The sequence below is a fragment of the Eubalaena glacialis genome, chromosome 16 (assembly GCF_028564815.1).
Source record: "Eubalaena glacialis isolate mEubGla1 chromosome 16, mEubGla1.1.hap2.+ XY, whole genome shotgun sequence".
NCBI classification, from domain to species: domain Eukaryota; kingdom Metazoa; phylum Chordata; class Mammalia; order Artiodactyla; family Balaenidae; genus Eubalaena; species Eubalaena glacialis.
Genome location: NC_083731.1, coordinates 32,806,068 through 32,829,463, shown reverse-complemented (window position 1 = coordinate 32,829,463; position 23,396 = coordinate 32,806,068). Strand labels below are relative to the sequence as shown.

The following is a 23,396-nucleotide window of genomic DNA, read 5'->3' as shown; positions in this document are numbered from 1 at the left end:
TTATACATGAGGAGATTCAGAAATAAGGATCAAGAATTTTAAAATAAGGAAAATGAAAAACACACACAAAAAACCCAAACCGAAAAACCTCCAAGATTTCTGACCCTTCTCTGATCATCAGATGCAACCTTCTAAATTAAAAACCATGATGTTTGAGCCAGCAGCAGAATCTGAAGGAATAGGATATCCAACTTGCTACCGTATCTGTTCTTTCAAAGAGCATCTAAGTGCAAATAAAGATCCGACTCTTCATTTCCAGAATTCACAAATTGTTTTCCTTTAAGAAGAAGGGCACTTGACACAGGCAATATAATAAAAACAGGGGGAGGAAGGCAGTGTTTTAATTAGCTTAAATGTAATTGACAAGGAACTATTTAAAAAGAATATCCTTTTAACAGGTTCAAATTTTAGGGATACTAACCAAAGCAAAAAGCTACCAACTACTAAGGTATGTTGCTTCTTTTCCACTCTGACAGTTACAATCAAGATCAGAGAGGGCAGAGAACTCAGATATGGTGTGAGGTAAACAATCACGTGCATTTACCAATTCTGCGAAAACTGACACTGAGGAAAGCTGGTTCATCTCCTTAAAATCTTCATCGGCTTCCCCCACTCTCTACTCCACCCTTTCCCACTTCACTCTTACTGAAAGTATCAGGTCTAGATCTTTATTCTTTCAGTTTAAGGCTTGTTCCTGGTTCAACACTAATTCCTCTGAGGAGGGCGCTCTTTCAGATATTCTTATTCATTTACACTTTACTTTGAAGGAAGTTGATTATTCTACCAGCATCAACAAATGAGGAGTAGGAAGGTTTGGAGTTAGAGAAAAAAGAAGAAAAAGGGGTACAGAAATTAGAGGCTCTGGGTAAGAGAGCCAAATTTTACCTATTTAAAAAATATCATTGTTTTGCCTAGGGGTGGAGTTAATTATAATAATTTGCTCTAATCGTGTGCCTGTACCTCTCTTTTTCCAAACACTTATTTCATAATTATGTTTGTCAAGTAGTTAAGGGTAATGATCCTATTATAGCATCAGAGAAAAAAAAAAAAAAAAAAACCCAGACCTAAGCAAAACAGATGTTCTATGAATTGCTGGAAGTTGGCTTTGTCAGAATTACTTGAATACATTGTCTCTGGCTCAGACAGTATCTCTACAGTTGAAATACAAGAAGGGTAGAGCGTGTCTGTAGGCCTCGCTATGGCTGGTTCTTCCCATTTATCTGAATTCACTGAGGCTGAGCTGATAAATGAGAAGCAAGTGAATCAATGAAAATAGTTGCAATAATCGGTTCAAGGACAGCTCAGGAGCCTTGCTATAAAAATCTATTTAAATGGAAGTGAACTTAGGTTGCAGCTCTAGCCACCAAGCATTGTTCCTTTTTATTCAAAGACAAGAATATCTAAATATTATATATTGGGGTGGGGAGAGGTGCAATTTTGGCTAACAACTTCTGCATTTCAAATCAAAGGAAAATTTCTTGAACAGAAGATTTAATAAACGTTCATTTTAAAACCAGTAAAATGCATAATACCAAATACGTAAAAACAGCATTTATTAGCATATTAAGGTTTATGCTATGTAAATATAATAATGTCAGCAAAGTAAGCCACCAAATTAAAAATTCAAACTATGGTGATGACTGCATGAGGCAAGCCTATGAACCCGAATGGGAAAGGAGACAAAGAAGAGATTCAGTTGGAGAGAGTCACCTTGTGGGTTAGGATCTTGTTTGAAGGGCTGGCCTAGGACAAGGCAGTTACGTCCCTCTCTAGTGTCAGTCTTTCCTAATATCTTCCTTTCTCATCTTCCCGCTTTCTTCCTTGACACTGCACTGGTGGCCAATGAGGTAATAAGAGGCATGCCTTCAAACCCCTCCTAAACCATGGCTTTAATTGGAGAGACGTGTTTCGGTTGCCCACGGCTTCTAAAATGTGCCACCTCTATTGCACATAAACCCTTGATTTTACCACCTCTCTAACCTGCAGACATCCTTTTCACCTATCTCAAAGTTCTGTAAGTGCTAGAAACAGATGCACGGATGTCTTTCGAAATCCTCTCATCTCGTACATGCCAAGATGATGTTCAATCCTCTTATGATTTGAAGCATTATTTTATTGATCATAGTATACTGGAATTTTTTTGTTTGTTGGACAGCTTTTGAGTTAATAGAAGCCATCAAGATCCAAAGGCAAACAGAAAAAAGAGGAAAGGGAAATTAATAGTGAAACAGAGACATGCATTAAAAATCAGAGAAATTAAGAGCAGGAAGACATATCCACTGAAAGTTAACTTTGGGTAAACCTAAGTATAGATTTTTAAAAAAATTCTCTAACAAGGACTATATACTTATTCGTCCCAGAATAAAATTTTCCTCAACATATTGTTTTAAGTTTTGAAATACACCTATATTTAAGAGGTCTCTGCAGAACATTCTTTTCGCTTCATCTAACAGTATCTTAGCACTTCTCAGCGTTTACACACACATACTCCTTCTTGAATGATGGGTAATTAACTATTGATGGGTCCTGGCATTCTAGGGCTTCCCAAGTGACAGCTCAGTATTCTTTACTAATCATTTAATGAAAACACTTACATGAATAATGAATCTGGCACTTGCCTAGATACACATGCAACTTTTGTAATAGCAATAAAGGCAGGCGTATGCACAGTCAGAACAAAATATTGTGGGGCTTACAAATGTTTTCACAAAGCAAATCGGAGAGGTTATGTTGAAAATGAAGCTCCAGTTCCTAAGGCTGCTATTAAAAGTTTCATATTAAAATATACTATTATATTCTCAGCACATAATATTAAAAGCACAAAAAATGGTTATGCTTAAGACGTTAATACCATGATTTGCTCTATAAGCCTGAAATGGAGTAAGCATAACTTAGATTTTAGTAATCACAGTGCCAAACTTACAGAAACACACATATCTATAACACACACACACAAATTATGTATATATTATATGGTGCAGGAAAACAGTGTGATTAAAATGTCTATGAAACTTATGATTCACCTCAGAATTGAACTTTGTCATCATTTAGTCTAATTTTGCAGGTGAGAACATGGAATCCTTGATCTTAAGATTTAGCTCCCACAAAACCACAATCACTGGGCTGATCACTGAACTGGTGATGAAGTGACCGGGCATGCCAGCACTTAAATATGATTTCAGCCACCCTTCTGATCCAACGCTTCAGGTTAACATTGGCTTTGGAGAAACTAAGTTACTACAACTAGTTATTGGAACAAATGAGAGAAAAAAGTGTTTTTATACATGTTCAAGTGGAAGAATATGACTGGTAACAGACATTACAGGCACTCTTGAGAAAAAGATAGGTTTTGGGAGTTAGAAGTCCTAAACTTTGTCTCGTCACCACTTATTATATGACTCTGGAGAAGACACTGAACTTCTCTCATCCTCAGTATCTTCATTTGTAAAATCAGCAAAATGACACTTGCAATATTTATATTTCCTAGCTGTCATGTACTTATACTACACACTATTACCATTATTGTTACTACTACCACTAATAATAATATTAATTTCACCCTTGAGGCTCTCATCTGTCAAAACTTTGCAATTCAATTTTCATGCCTTGTAACTATATCACACCCTCACAGTGGTCCTGTAAGGTACGTATTCTTTCTTACTACAGATGAAGAAACATCTCAGAGTGGTTAGTTAACTTGCCAGATGTCACATGGCTATTAAGTGACTGAATGTGAACTTGAATCCAAATCTTTCTGACCGCAATTTCATTAGATTTGCCATATCCTGTTTCCTCTAATATATAATATACCTAGTACCTATTTATCATAGAGCTATATTATTCATTTTATACACCCTCACATATACACACACATAGGCTTTAAATTCTAAAATGCCCTACTAATTTTTTTTTTTTTAATTTCAAGGCCTAATTCATGAAACAGCAGATATTTAGTCAATACCTGGGAAAAAAGAATTAATATATGGGAGGTAACTAAGATCATTTTAAGTAAAGTGTTAATTAACTTTTGCGTTGGCAGCAACAGTGGCTTAATTGAAATCTTCCTCTTCTTTAAAATTATGTTATTAAAAATTATGCCAGAGAAAAAATACACATAGACTAGTCATAGGTGCAATTCTAGACACAGAATTGACGATGAAAAAGCAGCTATTTTCAATGAAAAAGGGCTAAACTCTAACCCTGTGTTACAGTTAAAGGAGTGAGAAACGATCCCTTTAAAAATTACCTATGATTTGAATTTTTCAAAGGGGTAACAGTATCTTCCAAATTTTAAATTTCAAAAAAGCTGTTCTGTACTTTCCTATCAACACAAGATAATACTGCCTGTCATATTTTACTTCTCTTGACTGTTCTATATGAATAATGAAAACCATGATGAGAACTAGATAGTGACACTCGAAAAGAACAATGTTTTTTTTTTTTCAGAGTTAAGGAGAAGGGGCGGGAAGTCTTAAAAAAGAAGTCTCATTTCTATTCAAAATACAAATTTTCAACTACGTAAAACACTCCATGTTTCCCCTAATCTCCTCCCAAAGAACACAAGGCTGAATGAAAAGATGCTGACACGTGTGCCCGTTCAGAGCTAGAATGACAGGTCTGGGGAACAGGAGGTGCTGCTGTTTCCATTATCCATTGAACACCTTGGCAATTCTTATTTCATCCTGAGAATGTGATACTTACTCTTGTACTGCTCTGGCTATGGAAAGGGCCGTAGATCCAGTTTCATTAACGCTATCTAAGGTCACATTTGGCAGGTCATCATCATCACTGTCACTTTTACTTTGTCTGGGAGATAGGCCTCGGGGGTCCATTTGTGCTGGGAAAAAAAGGCATATATAATGAATTAAAATTAGTGTGCAGAAAGGTAACCTTGTCCTGGACCAACATCAAGCACGGAATGTCTCTTCTGTGTCTATCACACACATGGAATTCTCCAGAAATCCCAGGAATTCGTGAAAGGCGATGTATTTTATGGACTGAGCACGCACTGACTCTTTTCCCTTGTTCACCTGATTTATAAAACCTCCATCAGCTCTCGGCAGTTCCAGGGGATGATTATGGAATAGAAACTGTAAAATCCACAACATTACCAACTTCTGAGTGGTCAGAAGCTGATTAGGTAGCTCATGAGTTACTGTTCTACCCTCTGGCTTCTTCTGGCTTCTGCTGCCAGAGTTCTGGCCATTTCGCTGCACATTAGCACTTTCCCTGGAAGGTGGAGAGCAGGAGGGAGAGAAGGTTTTATTTGCTTATAGCTCCCATCAGAAGCTTAAAGAACAACAACAAGGTTTACAAGACTAACATAAAGGTTTAGGTATTCTTCATACTACAGTGAATCCTTGCCCACAGTTCATTGTTGCTCTAAGTGGAGAGCTGAGTGCAGGAAAAGGACTGAAGTAGTAGCATTTTAACTGTGTTTACATGTGCTAGAAAGTGCCTTTCATCTCTATGCTGGTCTCATTTTCCAAAAATGCATTTTCTAGATAAGATCCTCCCTCCCACTGCAAACTTGCCAAAGCAGGAAATAGCCTGATGTTCTGACTCCTGTTGATTGGGACCATCAGATCCTTTTAAACGAGAGGATTACCGTCAACATTTAATACATTAAGGTATATTTTAAAAAATAGGTTTCATTTCCACCTCCTTCTCTTTATGAACAGCTTTAGCAACCACCGTCTAGGATTTCCATCAGCCCTCTCACCTCAGGCAAGGAAGAAGCACACCTTCTAAATTAAAAGTACTGCGCTAGCTACATAATTGCATTGCTAAAATATATGACTTCAACCCTCAGCCGGCTCCCTCAGCCTGCTCTTCCAAGCTGCCTACAAAAGATTTCTGAAACCACCACTAGCTGTAAAGAAAAGCAAAATACACTTAAAATCGTGGTTACAATGACATTCGGGTACATTTACAGTTTCATTTTTTTTTCTCAAATCATTTTTTTTCTTGTTGTTACTGTGCATCATACATTAGGTAGAGCCACAGGAAAATGCTGATATTTTCCCATTTTTTAAACCACAAAAGACAATTTGTCATGATTCTACCTAATATTTACCATATGAATAGAAAAACTACACCTAGAGAGTTTTGATATATTTCTAACTAAACTTGGTTAGGAAGGAGCGAATATCTGTTGAACCTAGGGCGTGAGTGTACTTGACATACATTCTGCCTATAAGTATAAACACGAAAATGTACTTTGAATAGTGGAAGTGTTTGGTAAATGTCGGCTAAATTAAAGAGAAAATAATGAAACTAATCTAAAGCAGTGGTCCTTTGCTGATGACAAATTTGCCCCCCCCCCAAAAGACATCTGGCAATGTCTAGAGACACACTGATTTGTCATAACTTGAAGGAAGGGGGATGCTACTGGCACCCAGAAGGTAGAAGCCAAGGATGCTGCTAGACATCCTACAAGACACAGGACAGTCAGTGCCCCATGACAAAGAATGAACCAGTCTAAAACGTCAATAGCACCAGGCTGAGAAACTTTGACCTAGAGATTTAAGAGTTTGGACATAACGGTGTTACATCTGATGACTTTCAATTGCATAACTATGTTCCAGTTTCAAAGTCACTAGCAATGAAATTAAATCACACATTCGATTATCCATCTTTTCCGGTTCTATCCTCAAATAAAACAATTCACTGTCATGTGACTCAGCATTCGTAACTCCCACCAATACAGCACTCACTCACTCCAATGCCAGGAATGAATTATGCAGTGACGCTCATTAAGAGTCCTTGAATGTTGTCTTTTTACCACATGGTGGGACAAAGACTTTCTTTTCCATCTGATCTCTAGAGATTTCTTAGGAGAGGGATGTTGGAGAAACTCTTTGTAGAGGAAAGTAACCAGTTCCACAATTATGCAATAACAGAGAGCTACTTAAGTATTCAGTCATTCCAAAGGCACTGAAGGCATCAGACCATTTAAGATTTATTTTGGCTACAGGCAACAGAAACTGGCTCGGGCTAACTTATATTAAACGAATATACTGGAAAGGTACTGAGCAGCTCACAGAATGGAAGGTAAAGATGAACAACCAGCACTCAAGTAGCCCAAGACACAGAGATGATACAGGCATTTCAACCAGGAATTCATAGATAAGTTTCCTCTGGGCCCATCTCACTGTAAAATGATTCATTTAACAATCGTTCACAACTGCTCAAATTCAACCAAGAAAATGAGTAATAGACCTATCTAGGCTTCCAAATCTCATACTGTGTGGTGTTACATACACCTGTAAACATCAACAATTTAACATTTAAAGTTCCTGAAACACCATGCACTAAGACTCCTTTGCCAAGATATCAAATTAACAAATAGCCAGGGAAAAGAGAATATTTTGGTCCCATTTTGAGCAAGCCAACTAGAGCTCTCATAGGTAAGTAATACAACTCAAGGAAGACACAGGCAGTTAACCAATAAGCAATTTGGCTGTGAAAGTTAGTCTCGCTGTATGAGAGATTCCAAATAACTGGTGTGAGAGTTGATCATCTAAATTATGTTATGTTTCTATCTTACTGAAAGTTTAAAATATGTTAACTATGATATCTTTTTTGATGTACTTTTCAGGAACATTATAATTGAGGATTTCTTTCCAATAGTTTCAATAAATATTATGAAATACATCTGCTGCCGTCATGCTGGGAAACTCTTTTTACCCGTACCTTCAGCCAAGTTGAGGAAGTAATTAGAAAAGCTTCTTAAAATGTGCATTGCTGATTAGGTCAGATGATTAGCTTATCTACATACTCGCATAATTCCACTCTATTTTTATTAAATGTGGGGTAGGGACATTTATCCTAGTTAACCTCCATTAGTCTTTGAGTTTCTCAGCTCATTTAGGGAACACCAATTCTTTGGGGTGCCCATGCAGAGAAAATGGAAAAGTCGCCTGGGCACCAGAACAAAAAACATACCTATTTCCCGAAGTAAGAGAGCTGCCGGCAAACTATAAGCATCTGAAAAGAATTTACATTTGAGATTTTATTCCTCTTAAATGAAAAAGGGATCAGACACTGGTGGGTATTCCAGCTCATTGCTGGTGGAAGTGTCATCTCCGAGGTGGAGGTACTGGGGAACACGGTGTGAACTTCACTCCATGTCAATCTTGGGAAGATAACTGCAGAACCCCCAACACCTGAAGTTGAACCTATCTACCCTTTCAAACACCCACCTATAGTCAAAGTTATTGTAAAGATCATCCCAATGAATCTTGTCTCCCTGTAGCCATGCTCTCGTGGGGCTCCTTCCCACAGTGACTCTGGCCTTGGCTCGATGACTTGAAGTCACTTTAGACTGAGCGGACACATTCCAGCCACCAGATGACCACGTTCATAGGACTGACTAGCGTGAGAACAGCCCGGCTAAACCCATTCCAAATTTTTGGCTCACAGAACTGTGAGCAAATCAAATAGTTGCTATTTTAATCTACTAAATTTGGGAGTGATCTGTTACACAGCAATACAAAAATCAATGTACTGACACTGGAGGGAAGGGGGGCAGGGCACAGCGTTTGAAAGAATGACACAGCCCGAGGACATGACATAAACGGATTAGAACCAAATGGGTCCAAGATGGTGGACAAGCCAACTTCCACTAGACCTTGAGCCTCACTATACACTCACTGTAACACATCAGCGAGCTAAATGACACACCCACGGGTGCCATGACAGTTCCAAGATGGGCCATAAGGATCAAAAAGTGGGCAGTGGCCCAATTCCTGGAAATCTCTGCCGCTTCCCAAAATAGCTGGAATACTCCTCCCACTCATTAGCCTATGAAATTACCCTCCCCTATAAAAACTGACAACCCCCATACCCTGGTGCCTTTCTCGCCTTCTGAGATGGCCCACACTCTGTCTGTGGAGTGTGTTTCTCTCTAAATAAATCCACTTCTTACCCATCACTTTGTCTCTCGCTGAATTCTTTCTGCGATGAGACATCAAGAACCTGAGCTTCGGGCTTCCCTGGTGGTGCAGTGGTTAAGAATCTGCCTGCCAATGCAGGGGACACGGGTTTGAGCCCTGGTCCGGGAGGATCCCACATGCCGCAGAGCAGCTGGGCCCGTGTGCCACACCTACTGAGCCTGCACTCTAGAGCCCGTGAGCCACAACTACTGAGCCCGTGTGCTGCAACTGCTGAAGCCCGCACGCCTAGAGCCTGTGCTCCGCAACAGGAGGGGCCACTACAGTGAGAAGCCCGCGCACCGCAACAAAGAGTAGCCCCCGCTCGCCGCAGCTAGAGAAAGCCTGCGTGCAGCAGCAAAGACCCAATGCAGCCAAAAATAAAATAAATAAAATAAAATAAATAAAATTAAAAAAAAAAAAAAAAAAAGAACCTGAGCTTCATTAAGTCCTGACACCAGGTGTGCGATCTCAGTTGGAAAACTGTGGGTTTTGGCCGGGTTCGAGTCCCAGCCACATGGGTTCAAGTCCCAACCTGAGGTGCACGGTTTCAATACCAGCCACTCTCCCAGCTCCTTCCAGTAATTTCCTGGCAACAATGTGGAGAAACTTCTGCTACAATTATAGTCAGCCTATCACACTCCTCTCTATTTCCCTCCCAAGAGGTAATCTGGCCTTCAGTGGCATATATTTAAGTGGGCTATTAATACAATAAAGGAAAATAAATGCCACACTTTATTTTACATTATTTACTTCTTAATCCAAAATGTGCAAAATGTATTTACAGGTATTTTGTCTTTAGAAGCGTCTTCTTTGATCCTTGACTGTGCCTCATACAGGCTTCTATGGGAAAAGGGGCCATGAGTTGGCATTATTGCTCTGGTGAACAAAGCTTTTCTACCCAAGTTCATAGTTCACAGGAGGCTCAGATGGGCAGAACTCCCAGGTACGTGATCACCCAAATCTCCACTTCCTATGTTTGCCTTTCTAGAACTCACATGAAACATGTAAACTTTACTTTCCCCCCACATAACAGTGGACTGACACAGACACAGTGGCATCAGCGTCCATTCTCACCTCCGTCACCTCAGGCTAGGTGCTCTTCTAACTTCCTTGGGAAGGAACTGGTCCATTCAGCTATTCTTAAAGAAAAGGAAGCTTTCCCGTAAGTCACCATATTTACTATGTATAATACAATCATCTTTGAACACACATGGAAATTTACAGACTAACATTTCCTAACCAGAAAGAATGCATTCAATCGCCTTCACCTCCGCCCATCAGGGCTGGAGGGGAGAGGGGTGCACGTGGATGGAAGCGGGGTGAGGCAGTCGGGTGGGCAGCTGCAGTGCTGTCAGCCTTTCTCTTCCCCTGTCGGCCACTGTCAGGCTGCCTGCTACCTGCAGATGTCCTCATTGCTCGCCCTGCCAAGGCTGAAGCGTGCCCCAGTTACAGAAACCTTGGTTTCCAGGAGGGCCGCTGCTTCCCTAGAAACAAGGGCAGTGGGAGGATGAGGGGGGAAAAATGGAAAATGAATGTATGGGGGGGAGAATTCCTAGCATCCCAGAGTAGAAGAGTCCTCCTTCAGCACTTTCAATGTAGGAATGCTCCAAAAATGACAGTCATAGAGTTTTTTTAGAATAAAAACATGGCTCTGGCTTCAGAGAACATGGGTGAGACTTCCGGCCCCGCCACTTGTCATTTACAGCCATCTGGCCTTGGGCAATTGATTTCCCACCACTAACCCTCAGTTTTCTTCCCCTGCCATTGCTGCTGTGAGGAGTAAATGAGATAATATATGCAAAGTGTTTAGTACCCTGCCTGGCACTTAGCAGTCAGTCATCATTCTGTTTCACCCTGGCAGTAAGTTTAGTACTACTTCAGCCTTCCCTTATATCGATATAATGCTATTTACAAAACCCTCATCTTCCCCTGGACTTATTCAAATCAAGCATTTTTCTTTTTAAATGTACCTAAGCTGAAAATACTACTAGAGAATATATATTGAATAATACCTAAAACCACTACTTCTTTTAATCCAAACATTCCATACTTAAGATGGCTTGAGTTACGATTTTTCAACTTTACAATGGAGTGAAAGCCATATGCATTCATTAGAAACTGCACTTTGAACTTTGCTCTTTTCCCGGGCTAGCAATATGCCCTACCAGACTCTCTCATGATGCTGTGCAGGGCAGTGAGCCCCAGCTCCCGGTCAGCCACCCAATCACAACTGTTCACAACCGATACACTTACAACCACCCTGGTTTTCACTTTCAGTACAGTATTCAACAAACTACATGAGATATTCAACACTTTATTATGAAGTAGGCTTTGTGTTAGATGATTCTGCCCAACTGAAGGCTAACGTTAAGTGCTCTCAGCACGTTTAAGGTAGGCGAGGTTAAGCTATGATGGCCAGTAGGTAAGGTGCATTAAATGCATTTTTGACGTAAGATATCTTCAGCTCATGGTGGGTTTATCGGGATGTAACCCCATCTTAAGTCAAGGAAGATTTGTATTCAGTCAACAGGTATTTATTGGGTACCTATGAGGTACCAAGCACTCTTTGAGTGTTGGGGAGAAAGGAGAGAATAAGGTAGATAAAAATTCCTGGTTTTGTACTGGGGCCGGGGGGAGGGGAGACAGATAACAAAAATAAATAAATAAGAAAACCACATCCTCTGTTAGACAGTAAGTGCCATGGAGAAAATAAAACAGGGAAGGGAGGGTAGGGGTCGCTGAGAGGCAGGTGGACAATTTCAGACAGGGTGGCCAGGAAGGTCTCACGCAGAAGGTGACACCTCAGCCAGGACCTGGGGGAGCTGAGGGAGGCTTGCAGATGTGGCTTATTTCGGTGGGTGGGGGTGGGATATTCCAGGCAGAACAAACAATAGGTGAAAAGGCTCTGAGGTGGGAGCAGGTTTTACGTGCCTGAGGACCTGCAAGGAGGTTATAGCTGGAGCTGAGACACGGAGAGCAAAGTGCATGAGGCCAGACAGAGGAGGGTGGGCACGAAGGCCTTGATGGCCGGTGGAAGGATCTTGAGTTTTGTTCTGGGTGGGAAAGGAAGCCACTGGGAAAGATTAAGTAAAAGGATGACAGGATCTAAGTTATGTCATTTGATCAGAATCACCCTGGCTATACAAGCACAGGGGGAGATCCAGATGGAGATACCTGCAGGAGAATCATCAGTGATATTAATATTCCCTAAAAACTGCACTAGCTTTTCTCTCCTTGGTCACCTCATGCTGGCCGCACATAGTCAATTAAAACTTAGGTAGAACTTTATTACCTGCAGGGCTATGAAGCACGCTTTTCATAACACATTTGTACAACTGATGTTCTGACCTCATTTGCTTTCAGAGTATCAGTTGCTCAAACACATACTTGAGTTTTCTAGCATATCAAGATAGATGATGAGAGAAAAACGCGTAAGTAAATAAAGCTTGACTCAAAGGACGGTGGACTCCAAGATTAGAACCAGCTCTCCTGGGTCCCACTGTACTTACTGATGTTTCCACTGTGTGCTGTTTCTTACTTTCTTTACTTTTGTTACTGCTAACGTGACTATGCCACTACATAGTAGTAACTGTGATTGTTTAGATAACCCCCAATGGAGATTTAAAAATCCAATCAATTATGCAAATCCTGGGATGTTGGTACTCTGTAGATACAATACGCAACTTACTCATTTTTTCCCCAATTCCTCTCTGCACATTTGTCAGTGTTATGGCTTCTGCCCCCATTAGATTAAAAAATAACCTCATAATGTTCTTATAATTCCCTAGTGCAAGGTCCCCTTCTCAGTGATAATGCCATCGGACCTCTCTGCACCTTTCAAGACTGTTGGTTATCTCTCTTCATTTTCACTTGCAGCCTCTTCTTGAATCTCTCTCCTCCCTTGATTTCAGGGGTGGGCACACTGAGGCTTGCCACCTGCTTTTATAAATAAAGTTTTATTCCATCATGCTCATGATTTTGTCTCTGGCCGTTTTAGGGCTCAAATGGCAGAGTTGAGTAGTTGTCACAGAAACCATATGGCTTGCCGTAAAATACCACCTGGCCTTCTGGAGAAAGCATTTGCTGACTCTGCTGTAGACTGTTTAATTCTCTTGGGTCTCTCTCCCTCTTACCTTCTTCATCTCCTCTCTCTGCATATACCTAAATGTTAGTTTCCCCTTCAGACTCCACTACCTACCTTCTTATTTCTGCCTCTCTTTATTGGTGGCCTTCTCAGTAATTCCAGACAATTCTACAATTTCAATTACTATCTCAGTGGAGATGAACACCAAATTCATGTTCCCGTCTCTAACCTCTGCCCTAAACCCCAGTTTATTTACATTTATATTTCCAGCATCCTACTTCACCTGTCGGAAAGTCATTTCAAACTCCAGTCCTATTCCTCTTTCAAGTCTCAATGGAAAGACCCATCATTCTCCTGGTCACCCAGGTTCAGAGCTCTCATCATTTCATGTGTGTCCCCTTCATTCAACCAGCTGCTAATTGCTATTGCTTTTACCCCACAATTTTTCTGGAGCCCCTTCCTTTCTTTTCATAATAAACTCAATAAACTCCCTCAAAGTACTGCTACATACATTTGTCTTCTATAGTATTTCTCTAGTAATTAAATGAATGCAGGACTTTCCTCAAATCACTCTTCATTTGAAAGCCTTGAATTTTCCCCACCACGTCAACAAATAAGGTTCAGCAGCACCCACTAACCATTCTACAATTTCATTTTTCATTTGGAACGCTTATGTGTCTTATCTGCAAAGCCCCTGAATCCAGCTACATATGGGTATTCCCTTCTACCCACAATTCAGTCAACAAAAAACCTTCCTTCATCAACCTTCTTTTCATTTTCTAAAAAAATGTAAACTTTCCTTTTTAAAAAATACCCATATTTTGTACTTAAATATTTTCATGGCACTCTTGCACTTCCCATTTTGAATTATACTTAAGCATGTACTTATTTTACATCCCTTTTTATTCCATCTACTCCTTGAAAGGAGAGACCATATTGATTACATTCCCCTGTACACAGTCAAAAGTAACATTTACTGATGAAGATGATGGTAATAAATGCAGATCTCTACTCGAAATGATCACAGTGGTTCCCAGCTGGCAAAAGATTCGGCAATATAATGATAAAAGTGTATATTTCACATTTTATTTTAAAAATTACATTCTGGCTTATATTCTAATATTACATTTGTGGGGGGGAAGTCACAATCATTAAATTTCTATTCCTCTATGAAGTCTTAGATAATTCTGTATATTTTTTGGTTTGTATAGGTCACAAGATAACATGGGAATGAAAATGTTCTCAGTTTTTCTTCACTTTTTAAGCTAAATTACATTTAACAGGCTTTTCTTTCCTTTCAGGAAAATATTTTAAATACATCAACATACCTATCATTTCTATAATATGAGTTATGCTTGGAAACTGCAATGAAGGAATTCAATGCTTTAAAATACAGCTTAAAATTAATGCTTGTTGAGATTATCACAACAGCAACTAGGGTTTCATTTTCTAAAGAATCATGACTAAAACTACTTTTCTTACTTATAAAAAGAAAATGAATAGAGATTTACAACTGTCTTGTGCTCACTGGAAGTATGCCTTAGCGCACAAAAGGCTTTTGTGATTAAAAAGAATTCATAAAATTTTCCATTAATAAGTGGGGTTTTACCCTATACTTACACTAACCTTATGTAACTCTCCAGAGTCAGCCAAGAGCCCTGAACTCTAGGAGTCCTCTGAGATATCACTATACCACTATTTCCCACTACCTTTCCATTTTCTCAATTCATTACAACTGCTCAAAACCCAACCTAACCAGCTCCAATTGATTTATTCAAAACTGAATCTACTTTAGTCAGAGATGATTTAGAATACTTAATAATAAAGTGAATTTGTGGTGAGTACATATGGTGTATAACGAGATCATCAAACTCATTTTCATCCGTAAGGCACAAAGAAGATGATTTTAGGCATTAATCCGTGGCATTTTAATTCACTTTTCTTATTTCACTTAGTTGGTCTTTCTGCTCTGTGTTTTCTGGTTTGTCACCTGGGTACAACTGAATCTTGCAAGAAAGAGATCGAGATCTGCTATAATGATTTTAATACCACTAAATCATGATCCTCAATTTAAATATAAGGTGCTTAGATATAAGAAAAGAAATACTTCAGAAATGGCAGAAAATCTACCTTGAACTTAATAGTTCTGTTTCTATATCAACTAAGCTCTGTATAGTTAGTTGGCATGGAAATGACTTACGCTTACAAAGAAAGATTCTTTGCTAGTTTCAAAGTAAAAAGGTTAAAAAAGTTGGCACATAAAAGTACCACGGCATGTTTCGAATCAATGTTGCTATTGCCCTTACCCTTCTTCAAATGGTTTGCTTTCCGTGCCTCATTTTACAATATACTTAAACCTGCCAGATTAAAAGTAAGTCATGATATGTAATAGTGACTTAATTCATCCTATTAGACATACAGTAGACCTTTGGAACTCTTGAAGATTTGTTCCAAGACTATTAAAAATCCTCAAGTTTGTAAATTACTGACACACGCTGTTTGATCTCTCTACAGCTTTCAAGACCATGGGTTATGCCTCTTGACTTTCACTTCCACCCTCTTCTTAAAATCCTCTCCACCCTTGGCTTTGGGAATGGGCACACTTGTCCACATACCCTGTAATACATTTCCATCCAGAGTTATATATCTCTTGTGCACACCTTCCCATCATATTTTTTAAAATTTTATTGAAGTTTTCTTTCTCATTTAGCAATTTACCCACATACCCACACACGCACCTCTCCCCCCAGCAACTCACTAGCGTTACTGTGTGGGCCACAGGTAGAGAGCACAAAGCATCGCTGAAATGAGTCCTGTAGTTCGGAGGCTCAGGCGTGAACTGACTCCCATGTTCACGTGATTTGTTAGAAAAAGTTTTAACTTGTGACTTAGCAAAATATAGCTACTACATAACAGACTTGTAGGGACACTTGTGAAAAGCCAACATCTTAGATGTTCTACCTGTCAATGCCAGGGTCTACTGTGTTAAAATCCCGAAATATATTTTTTTTTATGAGAGCAAAAGTCGGTGCTAACTCTTCTCTTTGCAGTGCATTGTTTGGCTTCATCTTAACCTGGGATGAATAACTACTCGAAAATGACCTGTAAATATCTCTGGGCCAAAAAGCAAGTATTGTTACATTTTCTTCCTCTGTTTCAACCTAGGCTGAAGGATGTGTTTGCTCACATCCTCATTTTATGCAAACTCCAAAGAGAAATATTTGCTCTGCAAAACTGGATTCAAGGTGTTTTCCATATCAATTCTATGTTTGATATGCTTTTAGAAGAAAGGACAATTCTATTAGTTCCCCTCAATCCCTAAGAAGCATGCATTCTCTGTTTGGGGGGTTTGTTTGTTTTTAAAGAGATGTTATTTTGATGCTTTGCCTAAAAGCCCCCCTTGGGGATGATAAATTACCTAGTCTCTGAGAATGCCACTGAGATCCCTACCACCTGGAAATGGAATCATAACTTCCTTTGGCTTCCCGTACAACCACTACTTTGGGGCTCATTTGCACAGACCCCTTCCTGAGCGTAGGGACTCTACCCTCAAACATGGTCAGGGAAGGAGCCCATACAGGCAGGTGGCGCTCTCTCCAGAAATGACTCCAAGAACAAGGTCAAACTCCTAATTCTACCTAGAGACAGGCCAGGTGAAACAATATATGCTAATTAATACATGCTATATTGGGAGAGGGCGTAAAAGGCATATGCTTGTCTTTTTAGCGTTCTTAACTTTCAACTGGGTTTACACTAACTTCTTTACGAAAGCCCATCTCAGTTCTGTGAGGAGAAGAAGATAAGGGCTATCGTGGAGGGTGAGGTCTCGGACTTTCCCAAGCCAATGTCTGGTAGGTTGTGTCGTGCTTGAGGTCAGTATGCTTAGATGTTAAACAAACACAAATATTTGATATTGTTTTCTTTGAATATAGTAATAAAGAAAAATAGATTTTTCTTTTTGGTAAAAACTACTGACATTTATGTTTGGATGACTTCTAAAATGTATAATGCTCTAACAGTATGCATTCTGAATGTCATCTACCCTGATTTCCTTCACCAAAGTTTCCAAAGTCACCTCCTCAGCACTAAGCATTAGCTCGCCCTGAGGCCAAGCAGAGATCTGAGAAGCCCGGATGGCTCATTATAATCCATGCACATTAGTATGCTAAAAATAGAGCTCTTCCTCTGTGTCTACCCCATTCACACTACCAATTAAATAAGATGTCAAGGACCAAAGCAACTATTTGGTACTGTTATTCCTTTTTTCTCCTTTAACCACTCCAAATCCTGAAAACTGTTTCCTCCCATTGTCTCTCCCATCCAACCATCTGTGACATAAAAATCACAGCAAGATCCTTTTTGACCCACCTCCTAGAGAAATGGAAATAAAAACAAAAATACACAAATGGGCCCTAATGAAACTTAAAAGCTTTTGCACAGCAAAGGAAACCATAAACAAGACGAAAAGACAACCCTCAGAATGGGAGAAGACATTTGCAAACAAAGCAACTGACAAAGTATTAATCTCCAAAATATACAAGCCGCTCATGCAGCTCAATATCAAAAAAAGAAACAACCTAATCCAAAAATGGGCTGAAGACCTAAATAGACATTTCTGCAAAGAAGATATACAGATTGCCAACAAACACATGAAAGGATGCTCAATATTCACTAATCATTAGAGAAATGCAAATCAAAACCACAATGAGGTATCACCTCACACCGGTCAGAATGGCCATTATCAAAAAATCTACAAACAATAAATGCTGGAGAGGGTGTGGAGAAAAGGGAACGCTCTTGCACAGTTGGTGGGAATGTAAATTGATACAGCCACTATGGAGAACAGTATGCAGGTTCCTTAAAAAACTAAAAGTAGAACTACCATACGACCCAGCAATCCCACTACTGGGCATATACCCTGAGAAAACCATAATTCAAAAAGATTCATGTACCAAAATGTTCACTTCAGCACTATTTACAATAGCCAGGACATGGAAGCAACCTAAATGCCCATGAACAGATGAATGGATAAAGAAGATGTGGCACATATAGACAATGGAATATTAGCCATTAAAAGAAACAAAACTGAGTTATTTGTAGTGAGGTGGATGGACCTCACTAAAAATAGTCTGTCATACAGACTGAAGTAATTCAGAAAGAGAAAAACAAACACCGCATGCTAACACATATATATGGAATCTAAAAAAAAAAATGGTTCTGATGAATAAAGGAATAAAGGATAAAGATGCAGACGTAGAGAATGGACTTGAGGACACGGGGAGGGGGAAGGGTAAACTGGGACGAAGTGAGAGAGTGGCATGGACATATATACGCTACCAAATGTAAAACAGATAGCTAGTCGGAAGCAGCTGCATAGCACAGGGAGATCAGTTCGGTGCTTTGTGACCACCTAGAGGGGTGTGATAGGAGGGTGGGAGGGAGACGCAAGAGGGAGGGGATATGGGGATATATGTATACATATAGCTGATTCACTTTATTATACAGCAGAAACTAACACACCATTGTAAAGCAATTACACTCCAATAAAGATGTTAAAAATAAAACAGAAAAAATTTTTTAAAAAAGGAAGATAAATAGGAAGAGCCATGTCACATATGACCCAACAGTTGCTCTCTCATACACTTGTTTATAAAATTGAGTTAAATTATTTACAGCTTTTCTTTGATGCCATTTTTAAGAAATTCTACACACATATATGATAACACCTATTTAATCTCCCAAAAGATTAAAAAATCTCAACATTCACAGTATTTCTTTCAGATCATTAAAAAAAGTAAAATATCACAGAAAGAGTTGCCTCTTTGCATTTTTTCCCCTATTTTGTTTCCCTCTTCCATAGTGTCCTAGTGTATATAAATTTTAATGCTTTAACTCTGTATGTATCAATGAACAACCACCAATGCAGTTTTGCTCTATAAAAACCGTATGTAATATCATATTCTACAATTTCACATTACATTTGAGATTTATTTATAGTCTTTTCATTTAAAATTCTGCTAAAGTCATTCCATGTATTTCTTCTCCCAAACACAAGAAGGACTCAGCCCAGTGAACATTCCCACCTTCCCCAAGTTCTTTTTCATTATAGTCCAAAATTCTGGTTCATGTTTCAGTGTTAGGGAGTTAATTAAAATATATCTCTTTATGCAGATATTCATCTATATTTTTAAAACCAGTTCTAAGCTCACCTTCCCTTTCAGGTTTTTTTCTTCTTTCAAAAACATATCCTTTACTTCTTTCAGCGTATTTGTGTGGGTGGTAAACTTAGTCAATATATGTTTGAAAATTTTCTTCATTTTACTGTCAGTTGAATTGACTTTTGCTGAGAACAGAATTCTAGGATCCCTCACTCCGTGCTTTGAAGAGACTACGGCATTGCTTTCCAGCATTTGTTTTTGTTGACACCCTCTGTCATTCTTTAATTCCTTTGTAGAAAAGCTTTTGAGATTTTCTTTATGACTCATGCTTGACAGTTTCCCTGCTATGTGTCTAGATGTGGATTTATTTTTACTGACTTGTCTATAGTCTAGGATTCATGTCATCCCTTAATTCTCCAAAATTCTCAGATCTTCCTCTGAATACTGCTTTTTTGAATATCGTATTCTATCTATTCCTATTTTATGGAAGTCGTTTTAGATAAATGTTGGAACACTTCAATTCATGCCCTTAACTTTTCTTTTATATTTTTGTCAATCTTTTTTTACTTTGCCTTGTTTTCTGGGTAAAATTCTCAGTACAATCTTTCAATTCATATATTCTTCCACTGAAGAACTTTCTCAACATTGCCAAAACAAGAACCTGGGAACTAGCCTAGATTTATTTTTTCCTTCATCCTTGACATCCATTTGGGCAATGAGTTCTGTCCATCAGATGTCCAATTCATACTGCCTCCGCAACGGCCTTTGGGAATTCCTACCTGGCTTCCCAAAATAGCCTCCTAACTTTTCTCCTTTCCTTTATTGTCACTATTTCAGTCCTTCATCCACAAATTTGAAAATTACCAATGTTACTCCCATCTACTTACAAGTCTGTCTCCCTAATAGGTGTTTGGTAAATACAGACTCTTTAGTTTGGCATACCAGGGCTGTGATGACCAGATCCATGGATACCCCTGGAACCCCATTTCCATTTCTGACAAACACCCTTCACTTGAACCATACCAACCTATCTACTTGTATAATCTCCCTACCTACCAGGACGCAGTATGCTCTTTCATATTTCCAGGACGTTGCATCTTTTTTTTTAAATTGCCTTTCCTTCCTCATTTATGTGGATAATATAAGTAACACTTTCCTCTGAGAAACACCCTTCTCCTGAAGTCAAGACCACCCCCTTCCAACCCCCCAGCTTCGTGCTCCTTTATGATATATCACTGTGAGTCTACACTTATCTGTATTACAGCACTTGTCTCACTATGCTTGTCTCCTTCATCCACTTGACTATGCACTTCTTGTGGGCATTGTCTGTGCATTGAACTTGTGGCTGAATCATAAATGTGCATTAATCAAATGAGTAAGTGAACGGAAAGGAATACATTGGATAATTCCTGGGTAAGGCAAAAGTGTAAATAAATAAGAATTAAATATTTTTTTAAAATTTTAATCTGGTAGTTCAAATTTATTTAGTTTTGGTAAAAGAATAAGAAAGCAAGAAAGAAAATAAATGGTTTTTATACTCATCATATTCATTCAATCATTCATAAATATGAAGACTTTTCCCCTTATTTAAATGGTACAACATAGGGAAAAAAATTCAAGAAGTTTATGTAATGAGTCAACTAATTTCACTTAGTTTACAAAGTATTAAATACAACAGTTTCTAGGTGGTATCATTTTATAATATGAATATATATACATACATACGTCTCATGTATTTATATCTATATATACATGCTTAAATAAGGTACAGTTCCAAGCTCTTCTTTGAGTGCATTCTAACATGTCCAGATAAGAGATGACCACTGCACCCTGTACCTTACAAATATGCAAAGTGCCTCTAAATAAACCACCCACTGGCTGAATAGTAATAACATGGCCAATATTCCTTATATGGTCTCTGGAATGAGGTATGGAATAAGTGGTGTTAACAAGTAGTGTCTGAGTGTGACAGCTTACTCCTGCTGATTAAGTGTAACTCTAGTCTCAGTGTTTACCATAATTAATTAAAAATACAGAGCACGACACTGAAAGATCACTATAAACCATTCAGTGGCTTATTTAGACTTATGAACTGAAAAAGTTGTAACTTTCCACTTATATCAGATCATGCAAAATTCTATAGGTAAAACTAGTTTAAGTTACAGCTGAAAAAGGGTTTACTTTTTAAGTGTGAGGGGCTTATTGTGGTGATTAACATGAAAAATGATCACAACTGGCCAAGGAAGGAAATAAAGGGGCCTGTTAATAAGTTGTCCTACTTGCAAGGTAAATAATGAGGTAATAAATTGGACGTATGTAGTACCTTGATTACTGTAGATCATACCAATGGGCACAACGATGCCAGGAAGCAAGGACTCACCAGTTAGTGCCCATTTGTTAGATGAGAAATGGGTCATGTTCCATGACAACCATGACTTCGAGAATATGCTGGAAAATATTTAATATCTACTTGCTAGCACGTATCATGATACCAATCAATTTTGGAAAGCATACAAGATATTTTACTCTCTGCTAAACTTCATAAAACAGTAAGAGAACTATTGATACAAAAACATAGAAAAATAGTTTATGAGACTCTGAAGAGAAACTGACACAAAAACTGGAAAATGTCAGATCTTACTTTGAAGCTATTCTCTGTAACCAAACACACATTTTATGGAATTTATTTTCCAATTCGAAAGAAGGCATTTTGGAACATCTGCTACATAAGCTAGGATAATTCTAAAGCTGTAATGTTGTAATGATTATTAGCTATTGGCTAGTGCTCAGAATTTTATTGAACTCATTAATCTAAGAAAAATAAATATAATTATAACGATACTAATAAACGCTGGCTGTATCTTTATTTTGTAGTTTCCCCTTGTGTTTTTCAGAAAATAACCACTACCAGAGCGAGGCAAGACAGAACAGTCACAGCTGTGTTGTATATGTCTGTCTAACCAATTCCCTGCTCACAAGAGCTCCAGGCAGGAACCAGATATGTCGAAAAATGACACAGATGTCGATCTCTGAAACTCAGTGAACCACACTTTGACAAAATTGCCCTGCACCTAGGAAATGTTAACCTATAGCTCGAGGCTGTTGTTTTCAATGCTGCGAGATGCTGGAGAAAATGGAAGTACATAATATGGTACCATAATGTCAATATTTAGCAACATGGAATTACCTCATGCAATTCATATACATACTTGATTTTATTTTTTTTATTTTTATTTTTTTAAAGTTTAAGAGTGTATAGCATTGTCTGTTTTTTTATTTTTGTTTTGCTTTGTTTTTAATTTTTATTTATTTATTTATTTTATTTTTGGCTGTGTTGGGTCTTCGTTTCTGTGCGAGGGCTTTCTCTAGTTGCGGCAAGCAGGGGCCACTCTTCATCGCGGTGCGCGGGCCTCTCACTATCGCGGCCTCTCTTGTCGCGGAGCACAGGCTCCAGGCGCGCAGGCTCAGTAGTTGTGGCTCACGGGCCCAGTTGCTCCGTGGCATGTGGGATCCTCCCAGACCAGGGCTCGAACCCGTGTCCCCTGCATTGGCAGGCAGATTCTCAACCACTGCGCCACCAGGGAAGCCCATACTTGATTTTATATATAGATAATTTCATATGTAACATTTTACACCTTGACAAAAATAAAATGATTTAAAAATACAATGTACCTAATTTGAAAAAATATGAAATTGGGCTATTTAATATTGACAAATTCTCCAGATAACTAAGGCATACCTTTTTAATTATGGCAAAGTATGGCAAAAGTATTAAAAAGTTGTGATTTTATTCAAGGCTCTATCACTAATAAGCTGTGACCTTATAAGAAGTAGAGGAAGGTACATGAGTCTCAGTTTTCTTATCCGTAAAAGACAGGCAATAATACCTATACACTGGTTATACTGTAAGACTTAAAGATGACTGATGTATGTAAAGCACAAAGAACATATAAGCATTCAATAAAGGTTAATTATTTAAATGATTTTTAGTAAATACAAGATTTATTACATACTTTGTCTCCTACTTCAAATAGACTAACCATAATTCAGCCTTTCCTTCATTACTAATGGTCATTATTTCAAAAGCAATTATTATGCTGTAATAAAGTATTACCTCCAAGGACTAAAGAGCTGTGTAAGCCTATTTACTGCAATCCCGAAAGACCTTGCTGTGATTTTTCAAGTTCTTATCTTAATAATAATTTTGACACCTCCTTT

General features: G+C 38.6%; 1 protein-coding gene across 3 annotated transcripts in view; it reads right to left on the bottom strand.

Annotated features, from left to right (window-relative positions):
• The window catches only part of KLF12 (KLF transcription factor 12), a 450,322-nt gene that overhangs the window by 113,406 nt on the left and 313,520 nt on the right, over window positions 1-23,396 (bottom strand). For all 3 annotated transcript variants that reach the window (XM_061170610.1, XM_061170611.1, XM_061170612.1), the window contains one exon: window positions 4,702-4,837. In XM_061170610.1, the coding sequence (XP_061026593.1) occupies window positions 4,702-4,837 (136 nt within the window). The remainder of the gene's footprint in view (window positions 1-4,701; window positions 4,838-23,396) is intronic.